Here is a 15,068-nt window from a genome sequence, read left to right as displayed (position 1 = left end):
GTCCAAAGAATAGTACTAGCTTTCCCTCACAGAAAGAAAACCAACAGAGAATATTACCATCTTTTGGATAGCCTATTTTTCATCATTATGGCTAAGTCATAAATAACGCAGATATTATAAGGGTCTGGGAACTCTCTTCAATACATATCTCTCCACTTAAAGAGACACAGAGAGGGAGTTCTTTGTAGTTGTATACAGAAGGCGACATGAGACGATTTATTAACTTTTACAGATTTATTAAAGAACTTGACATGCAATCCACTTCTAAGTGGCTAAGTATATCACTATCAAATATTACTAAAAGATGTAACATATAATCTTATTTTTAACATAGAATCCAAAAGTTTAACCTTGCTAATGTTACAGTAAAAATATCTTAGAATATCCATCAAAATTTAAAGTAAACTTTTTACCTTCAGGGTGGCACTGTGGCGCAGTGATTAGCACCGCAGCCTCACAGTTCCAGCGACCCGGGTTTGATTCTGGGTACTGTCTGTGCGGAGTTTGCAAGTTCTCCCTGTGACCGCGTGGGTTTCCTCCGGGTGCTCCGGTTTCCTCTCACAGCCAAAGACTTGTGGGTTGATAGGTAAATTGGCCATTGTAAATTGCCCCTAGTGTTGGTAGGTGGTAGGAGAATTGAGGGAAGGTGGGGATGTGAGAGGGAAATGGGATTAACATAGGATTAAATGGGTGGTTGATGGTTGGCACAGACTCAGTGGGCTGAAGGGCCAGTTTCAGTGCTGTATCTCTCTATGACTCTAAATTCCTCTTAGTTGGGAAGCATTGTTTGAGGATTTAACACTTTTTTAATGTTTGCTTCAAAAACCTCTCATGTTTATACTGTTTCTGAAGTGTCCTCTGATTTTTAGCATATAGATGTGATCTTCCTGTGTGTGTTTATCTTCCTTTTAAAATCCATATATTTAATTACCATATCCACTTAATGATTTACTGGAATTCCTTTGCTTTTGAAGTTGTGAGCATTTATCTAATCAAAATGTTTATAATTGTGTTTACTTAACCTCTTGTTCCTGTCAGTCCATTCCATTTATTGTTTCATTATCTATAATTGCCCTTTCTATGGCACCCCAAAGCAACCTCCGGAGCTGACCTGTCTGCATAAACCATTTAAGTTTATTGCTACCTCTTACTGACAGGATTATTTCAATGTGTGTGTTAATTTTCCAAGCCCCTGACAACAGAGACACAAATGGATTTCCCTACTTGTTTCTGGTTCATAATTCAAATTTTTAAACTCTACCTTCTTAAAGGGAAATGTCAGTGAGTCTCGAAAACCTGACCATTTATTTAATCTTTAATTCTAAAAGGTATAATATTTTAACTATATCTAAATTCTACTTAATTAAGCCGATTGTACCTATATTCCATAACAGAAACACTTTATCCAACTCTGTCTTTATCCGTTTGTAATTACCTTTATTTAAGTTTAGAACATTAGTTTCAGGCCCAAGTTTCTCACTGTCAGAATTTCGCACTCCCTTTATCATGTTATGAGCACTCTTCCCTACAAGATCCTTTACCATGATTACCTGGTGATTTCCCTGGTTCTGCCTCTGACTTCTCCCTCAATAACAAGAACACCCGGAGTACTGTGCACAGTTTTGGCCGCCATATTTTAGGAAGGATATGCTTGCATTGGAGGTGGTACAATGAAAGGTCCTGAGGAAATTGGCCCTCCACTCACTAGCTTTTAGAAGACCGAGAGGTGATCTCATTGAAACATAGAAGATTCTGAAGGGGCTTGAACAGGGTAGACACAGAGAGGTTGTTTCCCCTGGCTGGGGAATCTAGAACACAGGGGCACAGGAATAAGGCTTAATCATTTAGAACTGAGAATCAGGAAAATTTCTTTACTGAGAGGGTTGTGAATCTTTGGAATTGTCTATCCCTAAGGGTTGTTGGATGCTCCAGCATTGAGATAGATTTTTGGTCTCTCAGGATATGGGTGTGGGCAAGAAAGTGGAGTTGAAGCAGAAGATCGGCCATGATCATATTGAACGATGGAGCAGGTTTGAGGGGCCGAATGGTCTACTCCTGCTGCTGTTTCTTATGTTCTTGCATTTATTCTGTGCGTTTAAAGCAGCAAAATGTCCCAAAGGCCCTTCACAGGAACCTCAACAAATCCACAAAAAATCTTCCCTTTTCCTTGGGCCCCACTCTAATTCATGAAGGAGTCCCTTTAAATAGGGTTAGCAATCCGCGGCCTGTGCCTTTAAAAGATGCGAATTAAAGTCGGCGGACCGGCCCTTTAAGGTGACTTTACCTTTAAGAGGCGCCACTTCCGCTCCGCCTACGCGGCCAAGATGGCGGATCTGCTCAGCTCAATCCTGAGCTCCATGGAGAAGCCGCCGACCGTCGGCGACCAGGAGACCCGCCGCAAGGCCCGAGGTACCGGCCGCGGTCCAGCCGCCTCCGCTTGCCTCTCCGCCCGCCGCCCCGCCATTTTCCGTCTCAGACGGGACCCTGAGGCGCCTGAGTCCCGCCTCCCCTTCCCGATCTACGTTCTGATTGGCCTGGGTGGGCGGGATGTTTCCTGGCCCAGCCTGATGATTGGCCGGTAGCGCAGCCCGTCTGATCCGTCGCGGGTGCTGATTTGCTGGATCGAATGTCTGCATCGCGGTAGGGCAAAGGGCCTGTTTCTGATTGGCCAGTCCGGGTGTCAATCATCCAGAGAGCCAATCGGCCTTGACAGTGGGCTGAACTGCACCTCCTCATGGCCATCGGAGGGAGTGCAGTGCTGGGACTGTTGCTCCTGGGGGGGGGGGATATTGTGGGGATGGGATATTGTGGGGATGGGACCAGGGGGGATGAAACCGGGGGAAGGGTTTTTTGGGAGGATGGGACTGGAGGGGGCCATTGGGGGGTGGGTGGGGGTTGGGACTGGAGGGGGCACTGGGGCGGTGGGGGATGGGACTGGAGGGGGCTATTGGGGGGTGGGTGGGGGTTGGGACTTTGGGGCGGCATTGGGGGTCGGGGATGGGATGGGGGGTGGGGCTGGGATTAGAGATACATTGTGGGGTGACATGCGACTGGGGAGGCATTGGGGGATGGGGTGGAGGTGGTATGGGTGGGTGGGAAGGGGGTCGTGGATCATGGTGGTTGTTAGATGGTTTGGGGTCTGGGGCTACATTGGGTGAGAGGTTGACTATTTAATGCTCTCCTGGCTGGTCTCCCACTTTCCATCCTCTGTAATCTTCAGCTCATGCAAAACTCTGCTGCCCCATGTCCTCACTCACACTGACTCCCATTCTTCCACTCTCCCATTCACACATCACCCCCAGTGCTCATGACCTACACTGGTCAGCAACGCCTCCATTTTAAAATTCTCATCCTTGTTTACAAGTCTCCCTCTCCCGATGTCTGTAACCTCCTCCAGCCCTACAACCCTCCGAGATCTCTGTGCTCTTCCATTCTGGCCTCTTCCGCATCCCCGATTTCCATCGCTCCACCCTTGGCGGTCGTTCCTTCAGCTGCCTGGGTCCTAAGCTCTGGAATTCCCTCCCACACCTCTCCTCCTTTTAAGATGTTCCTTAAAACCAACCTCTTTTACCAAGCTTTTGGTCGCCTGTCCTAATATCTCCCTATGTTTCTCAGTGTTACATTTTGTTTGATAACGCTTCTTGGAAGCACCTTGGGATGTTTTATGATGTTCAAGGTGCTATATAAATACAAGTTGTTGTCTGTGCTTATCTGGAAGAGTTTACAACCCCATGATGTGCTGAGGGCTGTGGGTATATCAGGCGCTGTGACTGCACTCTCTGGGAATGTCGACCTATACAGACAGCTCTAACCCCTGTGCTGCTCCAGCACTGCCTCCTGCCCCACTCCTCAGGTTTCATCTTGTGATTTATGTCCCAGAGTTTGAAGTTGTTAAACACGACTGCTCCTTTACTTTGTTCCTTTCTCAGAGCAAGCAGCCAGACTGAAAAAGATGCAAGAAGAAGACAGGAAACAGAAAGCAGAATTCAGGAAGCGGGTAAGAGAGATACATGACTGTGGGACATCCTGTCAAACACTCCCAGGACAGGTACAGCATGGGGTTAGATACAGAGTAAAGCTCCCTCTACACTGTCCCCATCAAACACTCCCAGGACAGGTACAGTACGGGGTTAGATACAGAGTAAAGCTCCCTCTACACTGTCCCCATCAAACACCCCCAGGACAGGTACAGCATGGGGGTTAGATACAGAGTAAAGCTCCCTCGACACTGTCCCATCAAACACTCCCAGGACAGGTACAGCACGGGGTTAGATACAGAGTAAAGCTCCCTCTACACTGTCCCCCATCAAACACTCCCCAGGACAGGTACAGTACGGGGTTAGATACAGAGTAAAGCTCCCTCTACACTGTCCCCATCAAACACTCCCCAGGACAGGTACAGTATGGGGTTAGATACAGAGTAAAGCTCCCTCTACACTGTCCCCCATCAAACACTCGCCAGGACAGGTACAGTACGGGGTTAGATACAGAGTAAAGCTCCCTCTACACTGTCCCCATCAAACACTCCCAGGACAGGTACAGTACGGGGTTAGATACAGAGTAAAGCTCCCTCTACACTGTCCCCATCAAACACTCCCAGGACAGGTACAGTACGGGGTTAGATACAGAGTAAAGCTCCCTCTACACTGTCCCCATCAAACACTCCCAGGACAGGTACAGTACGGGGTTAGATACAGAGTAAAGCTCCCTCTACACTGTCCCCCATCAAACACTCCCAGGACAGGTACAGTACGGGGTTAGATACAGAGTAAAGCTCCCTCTACACTGTCCCCCATCAAACACTCCCAGGACAGGTACAGCACGGGGTTAGATACAGAGTAAAGCTCCCTCTACACTGTCCCCCATCAAACACTCCCAGGACAGGTACAGTACGGGGTTAGATACAGAGTAAAGCTCCCTCTACACTGTCCCCATCAAACACTCCCAGGACAGGTACAGCACGGGGTTAGATACAGAGTAAAGCTCCCTCTACACTGTCCCCATCAAACACTCCCAGGAAAGGTACAGTACGGGGTTAGATACAGAGTAAAGCTCCCTCTACACTGTCCCCATCAAACACTCCCAGGACAGGTACAGTACGGGGTTAGATACAGAGTAAAGCTCCCTCTACACTGTCCCATCAAACACTCCCAGGACAGGTACAGTACGGGGTTAGATACAGAGTAAAGCTCCCTCTACACTGTGCAGTAATGGTTTGTATTGTATTTGATTTTACAGATGGAGAAGTTGATCTCTGATTTTATTCAGAGCAGTACACAGAAGAAGAAGAAATTTGATCCAATGAACAAGCTGGAGAGGAGTATTTTGTAAGTGTGGATTGTCACTGGAATCACCAGGCTGGGGCCGTGCAGTTACTCCTCTCACCTCTCACCTCTGTCCCAGCTGGAATTTCCTGGATTTCCTTAGGTTGCACCGAAGGTCCGATCTGTCACTCTGACCATCCCCAATTTTAATCGCTCCACCATTGGTGGCCGTGCCTTCAGCTGCCTGGATCCTAAGCTCTGGAATTCCCTCCCTAAACCTCTCTGCATCTCTCTCCTCCTTTAAGATGCTCCTTAAAACCGACCTCTTTGACCAAGCTGTCGTTCACCTGTCCTAATATCTCCCTATGTGGCTCAGGGTCAAATTATGTTTGTTTACACTCCTGTGAAGTGCCTCGGAATGTTTTATGATGTTAAAGTCACTTTATAAATACAAGTTGCAGTTTTTGTTTGCTCCTGGAATAGAGAATTAGCAAGAAATCTGCAAAAGCCCCTCCCAGTAAAGGAACCATGAGCATCAGACCCGGTGACACTCACCTCATCCCCCACTAGCCCCTCCCCTCCCCTGCATCTCACTGATCAGCTCTCTGATTGCTCTCTGTCTGCAGGCACGATGTGGTTGAAGTGGCCGGGCTGACCTCATTCTCATTCGGAGAGGACGATGACAGCAGATATGTGATGATCTTCAAAAAGGTATAAGCAAAACGTGAAGAGCCGGGGGGCAACTAGGAGAGAGAAACAGTGACGAATGTCTCTCTGGGCAAGGGTCTCTGGGTGAGGGTCTCACTGGGCAAGGGTTCCTGTCTCTGGGTGAGGGTCTCACTGGGCAAGGGTCCCTGTCTCTGGATGAGGATCTCTCTGGGCAGGGGTCCCTGTCTCTGGATGAGGGTCTCTATGGGCAGGGGTCCCTGTCTCTGGGTGAGGATCTCTCTGGGCAGGGGTCCCTGTCTCTGGATGAGGGTCTCTCTGGGCAGGGGTCCCTGTCTCTGGGCGAGGGTCTCTCTGGGCAGGGGTCCCTGTCTCTGGGTGAGGATCTCTCTGGGCAGGGGTCCCTGTCTCTGGATGAGGGTCTCACTGGGTGAGGCTCCCTGTCTCTAGGTGAGGGTCTCACTGGGCGAGGGTCCCTGTCTCTGGGTGAGGGTCTCACTGGGCAAGGGTCCCTGTCTCTGGATGAGGGTCTCTCTGGGCAGGGGTCCCTGTCTCTGGGTGAGGATCTCTCTGGACAGGGGTCCCTGTCTCTGGATGAGGGTCTCTCTGGGCAGGGGTCCCTGTCTCTGGGTGAGGGTCTCACTGGGCAAGGGTTCCTGTCTCTGGATGAGGGTCTCTCTGGGCAGGGGTCCCTGTCTCTGGGCGAGGATCTCTCTGGGCAGGGGTCCCTGTCTCTGGATGAGGGTCTCACTGGGTGAGGCTCCCTGTCTCTAGGTGAGGGTCTCACTGGGCGAGGGTCCCTGCCTCTGGGTGAGGGTCTCACTGGGCGAGGGTCCCTGCCTCTGGGTGAGGGGCCCCGTTGCTGGATGAGGTGAGTGTCACTGGGTCTGATGCTCATGGATCCTGTACCTTTACTGGGTTAAGGTCAGTGGGACGGCTTGTTCTTGCTCTCGAGGTTAATTTTGAGCTGTTCCAGTTTAATGAGCAGAGTTTCTGTTGTTAGGAATTTGCTCCATCGGACGAGGAGCTGGATGCCTATCGGAGAGGAGAGGAGTGGGACCCACAGAAAGCTGAGGAGAAAAGGCGAATTAAGGTAATGTCGAAACCTCACTGCTGGATTAGCCTTCCACCCCCCCTCCCCACAATACACCCCCACTCCCCCCACTGCAGGGAACCTGGTCTCTGTTTAGTGATGATTCTTCCCTCTTTCTCGCCCCGGCAGGAGTTGGCTCAGGAAGAGGCTGAACAAGCTGCAAAACAAGGCCCCTCGAAGGAAGCCTGTCCCAACACCAACTACAAGGAGAAGTACAGCCATTTAATTGGCACTGTAGCAGCCAAGGAAGGAGCACACACCCTGCAAGCAAACAAGGCGTATGGCTGTGGTACGTGAGGGTTACACTGGCGAGGATTCATGTACCAGCACAGGCAATCTGATCACTGGCACATAACGTGGAGATATTACCCACAGGCATCTCATCATAAAGACATTAAGCCGAGAGAGTGATTCCAGTCTGTAACTCACTCCCGGGTATCTGTTATTCTATATATAAACCCCCCCCAAACCCCTCGATTAGATTCCAGTCTGTAACTCACTCCCGGGTATCTGTTATTCTATATATAAACCCCCCCCGAACCCCTCGATTAGATTCCAGTCTGTAACTCACTCCCGGGTATCTGTTATTCTATATATAAACCCCCCCAAACCCCTCGATTAGATTCCAGTCTGTAACTCACTCCCGGGTATCTGTTATTCTATATATAAACCCCCCCCGAACCCCTCGATTAGATTCCAGTATGTAACTCACTCCCGGGTATCTGTTATTCTATATATAAACCCCCCCCGAACCCCTCGATTAGATTCCAGTCTGTAACACACTGCCGGGTATCTGTTATTCTATATATAAACTCCCCCCGAACCCCTCGATTAGATTCCAGTCTGTAACTCACTCCCGGGTATCTGTTATTCCATATATAAACCCCCCCCAAACCCCTCGATTAGATTCCAGTCTGTAACTCACTCCCGGGTGTCTGTTATTCTATATATAAACCCCCCCCAAACCCCTCGATTAGATTCCAGTCTGTAACTCACTCCCGGGTATCTGTTATTCTATATATAAACCCCCCCCAAACCCCTCGATTAGATTCCAGTCTGTAACTCACTCCCGGGTATCTGTTATTCTATATATAAACCCCCCGAAACCCCTCGATTAGATTCCAGTCTGTAACTCACTCCCGGGTATCTGTTATTCTATATATAAACCCCCCGAAACCCCTCGATTAGATTCGAGTCTGTAACTCACTCGCGGGTATCTGTTATTCTATATATAAACCATCCCGAACCCCTCGATTAGATTCCAGTCTGTAACTCACTCCCGGGTATCTGTCATTCTATATATAAACCCCTCGATTAGATTCCAGTCTGTAACTCACTCCCGGGTATCTGTTATTCTATATATAAACCCCCCGAAACCCCTTAATTAGATTCCAGTCTGTAACTCACTCCCGGGTATCTGTTATTCTATATATAAACCCCCCGAACCCCTCGATTAGATTCCAGTCTGTAACTCACTCCCGGGTATCTGTTATTCCATATATAAACCACCCGAACCCCTCGATCAGATTCCAGTCTGTAACTCACTCCCGGGTATCTGTTATTCTATATATAAACCCCTCGATTAGATTCCAGTCTGTAACTCACTCCCGGGTATCTGTTATTCTATATATAAACCACCCCGAACCCCTCGATTAGATTCCAGTCTGTAACTCACTCCCAGGTAACTGTTATTCTATATATAAACCCCCCGAACCCCTCGATTAGATTCCAGTCTGTAACTCCTGGGTATCTGTTATTCTATATATAAACCCCCCGAACCCCTCGATTAGATTCCAGTCTGTAACTCACTCCCAGGTAACTGTTATTCTATATATAAACCCCCCGAACCCCTCGATTAGATTCCAGTCTGTAACTCCTGGGTATCTGTTATTCTATATATAAACCACCCGAGCCCCTCGATCAGATTCCAGTCTGTAACTCACTGCCGGGTATCTGTTATTCTGTATATAAACCCCCCCCCCCCGAACCCCTCGATTAGATTCCAGTCTGTAACTCACTCCCGGGTGTCTGTTATTCTATATATAAACCACCCGAGCCCCTCGATCAGATTCCAGTCTGTAACTCACTCCCGGGTATCTGTTATTCTATATATAAACCACCTGAACCCCTCGATCAGATTCCAGTCTGTAACTCACTCCCGGGTATCTGTTATTCTATATATAAACCACCTGAACCCCTCGATCAGATTCCAGTCTGTAACTCACTCGCGGGTATCTGTTATTCTATATATAAATCTCCCAAACCTCTCGATTAGATTCCAGTCTGTAACTCACTCCCGGGTATCTGTTATTCTAAATTTAAACCCCCCGAACCCCTCGATTAGATTCCAGTCTGTAACTCACTCCTGGGTATCTGTTATTCTATATATAAACCCCTCGAATAGATTCCAGTCTGTAACTCACTCCCGGGTATCTGTTATTCTATAATTAAACCCCTCGAACCCCTCGATCAGATTCTAGTCTGTAACTCACTCCCGGGTATCTGTTATTCTATATATAAACCACCCGAACCCCTCGATTAGATTCCAGTCTGTAACTCACTCCCGGGTATCTGTTATTCTATATATAAACCACCCCGAACCCCTCGATTAGATTCCAGTCTGTAACTCACTCCCGGGTATCTGTTATTCTATATATAAACCCCCCGAATCCCTCGATTAGATTCCAATCTGTATCTCACTCCCGGGTATCTGTTATTCTATATATAAACCCCCCGAACCCCTCGATTAGATTCCAGTCTGTAACTCACTCCCGGGTATCTGTTATTCTATATATAAACCCCTCGAACCCCTCGATCAGATTCTAGTCTGTAACCCACTCCCGGGTATCTGTTATTCTATATATGAACCCCTCGATTAGATTCCAGTCTGTAACTCACTCCCGGGTATCTGTTATTCTATATATAAACCCCTCGATTAGATTCCAGTCTGTAACTCACTCCCGGGTATCTGTTATTCTATATATAAACCCCCCAAACCCCTCGATTAGATTCCAGTCTGTAACTCACTCCCGGGTATCTGTTATTCTATATATAAACCCCCCGAATCCCTCGATTAGATTCCAATCTGTATCTCACTCCCGGGTATCTGTTATTCTATATATAAACCCCCCGAACCCCTCGATCAGATTCTAGTCTGTAACCCACTCCCGGGTATCTGTTATTCTATATATGAACCCCTCGATTAGATTCCAGTCTGTAACTCACTCCCGGGTATCTGTTATTCTATATATAAACCCCCCAAACCCCTCGATTAGATTCCAGTCTGTAACTCACTCCCGGGTATCTGTTATTCTATATATAAACCCCCCGAATCCCTCGATTAGATTCCAATCTGTATCTCACTCCCGGGTATCTGTTATTCTATATATAAACCCCCCGAACCCCTCGATTAGATTCCAGTCTGTAACTCACTCCCGGGTATCTGTTATTCTATATATAAACCCCTCGAACCCCTCGATCAGATTCTAGTCTGTAACCCACTCCCGGGTATCTGTTATTCTATATATAAACCCCCCAAACCCCTCGATTAGATTCCAGTCTGTAACTCACTCCCGGGTATCTGTTATTCTATATATAAACCCCCCGAATCCCTCGATTAGATTCCAATCTGTATCTCACTCCCGGGTATCTGTTATTCGATATATAAACCCCCCGAACCCCTCGATTAGATTCCAGTCTGTAACTCACTCCCGGGTATCTGTTATTCTATATATAAACCCCTCGAACCCCTCGATCAGATTCTAGTCTGTAACCCACTCCCGGGTATCTGTTATTCTATATATGAACCCCTCGATCAGATTCTAGTCTGTAACTCACTCCCGGGTATCTGTTATTCTATATATAAACCCCCCGAACCCCTCGATTAGATTCCAATCTGTATCTCACTCCCGGGTATCTGTTATTCTATATATAAACCCCCTGAACCCCCCCAATTAGATTCCAGTCTGTGACTCACTCCCGGGTATCTGTTATTCTATATATAAACCCCCCGAACCCCTCGATCAGATTCCAGTCTGTAACTCACTCCCGGGTATCTGTTATTCTATATATAAACCCCCCGAACCCCTCGATTAGATTCCAATCTGTATCTCACTCCCGGGTATCTGTTATTCTATATATAAACCCCCCGAACCCCTCGATTAGATTCCAATCTGTATCTCACTCCCGGGTATCTGTTATTCTATATATAAACCCCCCGAACCCCTCGATCAGATTCCAGTCTGTAACTCACTCCCGGGTATCTGTTATTCTATATATAAACCCCCCGAACCCCTCGATCAGATTCCAATCTGTATCTCACTCCCGGGTATCTGTTATTCTATATTTCAACCCCCTGAACCCCCCCAATTAGATTCCAGTCTGTAACTCAGATCTGTTTTTCTATCTTTTACCTCCTCCAGCCGAACCACCCTCCGAGATCGCTACCCTCCTCCAATTCTGGCCTCTTGACCATCCCCCGATTTTAATCGCTCCACCATTGGCGGCTGTGCCTTCAGCTGCTGAGGCCCTAAGCTCTCTAATTCCCTTCCTAAACCTCTCCGCCTCTCTACTTCTACCTCTGTCTTCTCCTTTACGGCATTCATTGAAACTTACCTCTTTGGCCTGTCCTGATAACTCTTTCAGTGAGCTGTCAATATCACTATGTAAATGTGAGGTGTTATCCATTGACCCTGTATGTGTATGTGTGCTGGTGTACTGAAATGTTTGCCTAACAGTGCGGCAGAGATGGTCATGCTTTCGAGTCTCATTTGCTCCACAGTTGAATGCTGTTAGCCATGTTACAGTGACATGTTAATGCTGTTCAATCACATCCCAGTAGATATGAGCAATGCCACAGAAGCTCGAACTGCAGTGATGTAGTGGTAATGTCACTGAACTGGTAATCCAGAGGCCCAGGCCATTGCCCTACATGTGACTCCAGACCCACAGCAATGTGACTCTTAACTGCCTTCTGAAATAGTTGAGCAAGCCACTCAGTTATCGAGGGCAATTAAGGATGGGCGAATAATGCTGGCCTTGCCAGTGACGCCCACATCCCATCAAAGAATTTTAAAAAGCTTGTGTGCGCGTTGGGGTGTGTGTGGGAATTGTGTCCAGTTTTGCCCTGACTCAGCCCTGCTCTCCTCCCTCCTCAGTACCCACGACCAACAAGAGGGACACGCGGTCAATCGAGGAAGCAATGAACGAGATCAGGGCCAAGAAGAAACTGAAACTGTCGGACGAGGGAACGGGCGGATCAAGCGGATTGTAGGGGGTCTGACCCTCGAGAGAATCTCTTCTGAGACTGAGGCCTTGATCAGGGCAAGACCACCTCCCCCCACCCCCCACTCAATGCTGTTAGAACCGTGCTATGTTCCTTGGGGATTGGGGGTGGGGACACTTTGACAGGAGAACTGGGTTCCTGTAGGGGTTTGGGGGACAGGTTTTGTGGGGGTGGGGGGAGTGGTTTATATATGCAGACTATTTGATTGATCCCGGGGTCTGGAACAGTTTCCTGTGAACTCTACTAACGGATTGTTTTATCTCTGCCATGTTCTTGCTACTTGTGCTTCCTTGCTGATCCTTTACGCCCGGGGTGAAACCCTGATTATCATTCAATGCTTAATGTCAGGGCAATGGACAAAGAATTTAAGTATCGGTCATTAGATGAGGAGGTCTTTGTGTTCTTAAATTGTGTGAAGTTGAAGTAAAGCAGGATTCTGACGTGGACGAGTCCACCCACAGAAAGCTCTGACTGTGGGTGTTGAGTCGATCGGACTTCCTAAATTCTTAGCTTCTTGCTTCCCTCGCTCTCCCAAGGCCCTGTGCTGCAAACCAGCATCACCTCCACCCAGTGTTTCGCTTGCCTTTGCTGCTGCCCTGTCACGTATCTGCTCCCAGCTCCTCCCTCCTGTCTGACTCTGGGACAAACTCAATCAAACCCTTTTTTCAAGGCACGAGTTGGATGTGTGACTTTATTCCAAAGTGGTTCTTGCTCCATATTGTGATTTCTGTGGAAAGCACTGGTGGAAATAGGGGGCGACCCGGGTGGTGAACCTGCAGGAACTCAGGGCAGTAGCAGCGAGATTGGTGGGTGGGGAGAAGGTGAAGGGGGCAGTTGCTCAGTCATTCCATGTAAGGACTTCTGAGGCCAGTCCCCTTCCCCACCCCCTTCACTGCCCCTCCTCCCCTTCCCCAACCCCCTTCACTGCCCCTCCTCCCCTTCCCCAACCCCCTTCACTGCCCCTCCTCCCCTTCCCCAACCCCCTTCACTGCCCCTCTTCCCCTTCCCCAACCCCCTTCACTGCCCCTCCTCCACTTCCCCAACCCCTTCACTGCCCCTCCTCCCCTTCCCCACCCCTGCCCCTCCTCCACTTCCCCAACCCCCTTCACTGCCCCTCCTCCACTTCCCCAACCCCCTTCACTGCCCCTCCTCCACTTCCCCAGCCCCTCCTCCACTTCCCCAACCCCCTTCACTGCCCCTCCTCCCCTTCCCCACCCCTGCCCCTCCTCCACTTCCCCAACCCCCTTCACTGCCCCTCCTCCCCTTCCCCAACCCCGCCCCTCCTCCCCTTCCCCAACCCCCTTCACTGCCCCTCTTCCTCCTCCACCCCCCTCATCCTCCACCCATCCCCCCAGCTCTGAGATTGTATTAATGAGCTCCCGTTACTGCTTGGAAGGTCTCACATCCACCCATGTCCCACACAATCCCTATCATTGCCTTGGGAGTATAACATCCATCCATTTTATGTTGTTTTATATTTTAATCTGCAGTGTTTGAATGTAAATTATATTCTGGTGAGATGCTTAGTTCCTGAAATCATTTTATCCTTTCGCAAATAAACCTTAATTTCTAACATTCTGTCAGGCTTAGAAACACTTTATTCTTTTCTCGTGCTGGATTTTATGGGATATTTTTCAAAATTTGTTCTTAGGATGTGGCTAGGCCAGCATTTATTGCTCATCCCTAATTGCCCTTGAGAAGGTGGTGGTGAGCTGCCTTCTTGAACCGCTGCAGTCCATGTGGGGTAGGTAGACCCACAGTGCTGTTAGGAAGGGAGTTCCAGGATTTTGACCCAGCGACAGTGAAGGAACGGCGATATAGTTCCAAGTCAGGATGGTGTGTGATTTGGAGGGGAACTTGCAGGTGGTGGTGTTCCCATGTATTTGCTGCCCTTGTCCTTCTAGTTGGTAGAGGTCGCGGGTTTGGAAGGTGCTGTCTAAGGAGCCTGAGTTGCTGCAGTGCATCTTGTAGATGGTACACACTGCTGCCACTGTACACAGTGGAGGGAGTGAATGTTTCTAGATGGGGTGCCAATCAAGCGGGCTGCTTTGTCCTGGATGGTGTCAAGCTTCTTGAGTGTTGTTGGAGCTGCACACATCCAGGCAAGTGGAGAGTATTCCATCACACTCCTGACTTGTGCCTTGTAGATGGTGACAAGGGTTGATGAGGGTAGTGCAGTTAATGTTATATGGACTTTGAAAAGGCGTGTTAAAAAGATAGAACAAAGATAATTACAGCACAGGAACAGGCCCTTCGGCCCTCCAAGCCTGCGCCGATCCAGATCCTCTCTCTAAACATGTCGCCTATTTTCTAAGGTTCTGTATCTCTTTTCTTCCTGCCCATTCATGTATCTGTCTAGATACATCTTAAAAGACTCCATCGTGCCCGCGTCTACCACCTCCGCTGGCAATGCGTTCCAGGTGCCCACCACCCTCTGCGTAAAGAACTTTCCACGCATATCCCCCCTAAACATTTCCCCTTTCACTTTGAACTCGTGTCCTCTCGTAATTGAAACCCCCACTCTGGGAAAAAGCCTCTTGCTGTCCACCCTGTCTATACCTCTCATGATTTTGTACACCTCAATCAGGTCCCCCCTCAACCTCCGTCTTTCTAATGAAAATAATCCTAATCTACTCAACCTCTCTTCATAGCTAGCGCCCTCCATACCAGGCAACATCCTGGTGAACCTCCTCTGCACCCTCTCCAAAGCATCCACATCCTTTTGATAATGTGGCGACCAGAACTGTACGCAGTATTCCAA

General features: G+C 48.6%; 1 protein-coding gene across 1 annotated transcript; it reads left to right on the top strand.

Annotated features, from left to right (window-relative positions):
• The first annotated feature begins 2,302 nt into the window (after window positions 1-2,302).
• On the top strand, window positions 2,303-13,885 carry spag7 (sperm associated antigen 7). Its single transcript, XM_068023758.1, has 7 exons — window positions 2,303-2,409; window positions 3,930-3,997; window positions 5,239-5,327; window positions 5,891-5,975; window positions 6,934-7,023; window positions 7,153-7,312; window positions 12,180-13,885. Exons 1-7 carry the CDS (start codon window positions 2,325-2,327, stop codon window positions 12,293-12,295), a joined length of 693 nt encoding a protein of 230 aa, XP_067879859.1. The 5' UTR covers window positions 2,303-2,324; the 3' UTR covers window positions 12,296-13,885.
• Window positions 13,886-15,068: the final 1,183 nt, after the last annotated feature.

Source organism: Heterodontus francisci, chromosome 48, assembly GCF_036365525.1.
Source record: "Heterodontus francisci isolate sHetFra1 chromosome 48, sHetFra1.hap1, whole genome shotgun sequence".
In the NCBI taxonomy this organism is placed as follows: domain Eukaryota; kingdom Metazoa; phylum Chordata; class Chondrichthyes; order Heterodontiformes; family Heterodontidae; genus Heterodontus; species Heterodontus francisci.
This window is presented reverse-complemented; position numbering and strand designations above follow the sequence as displayed.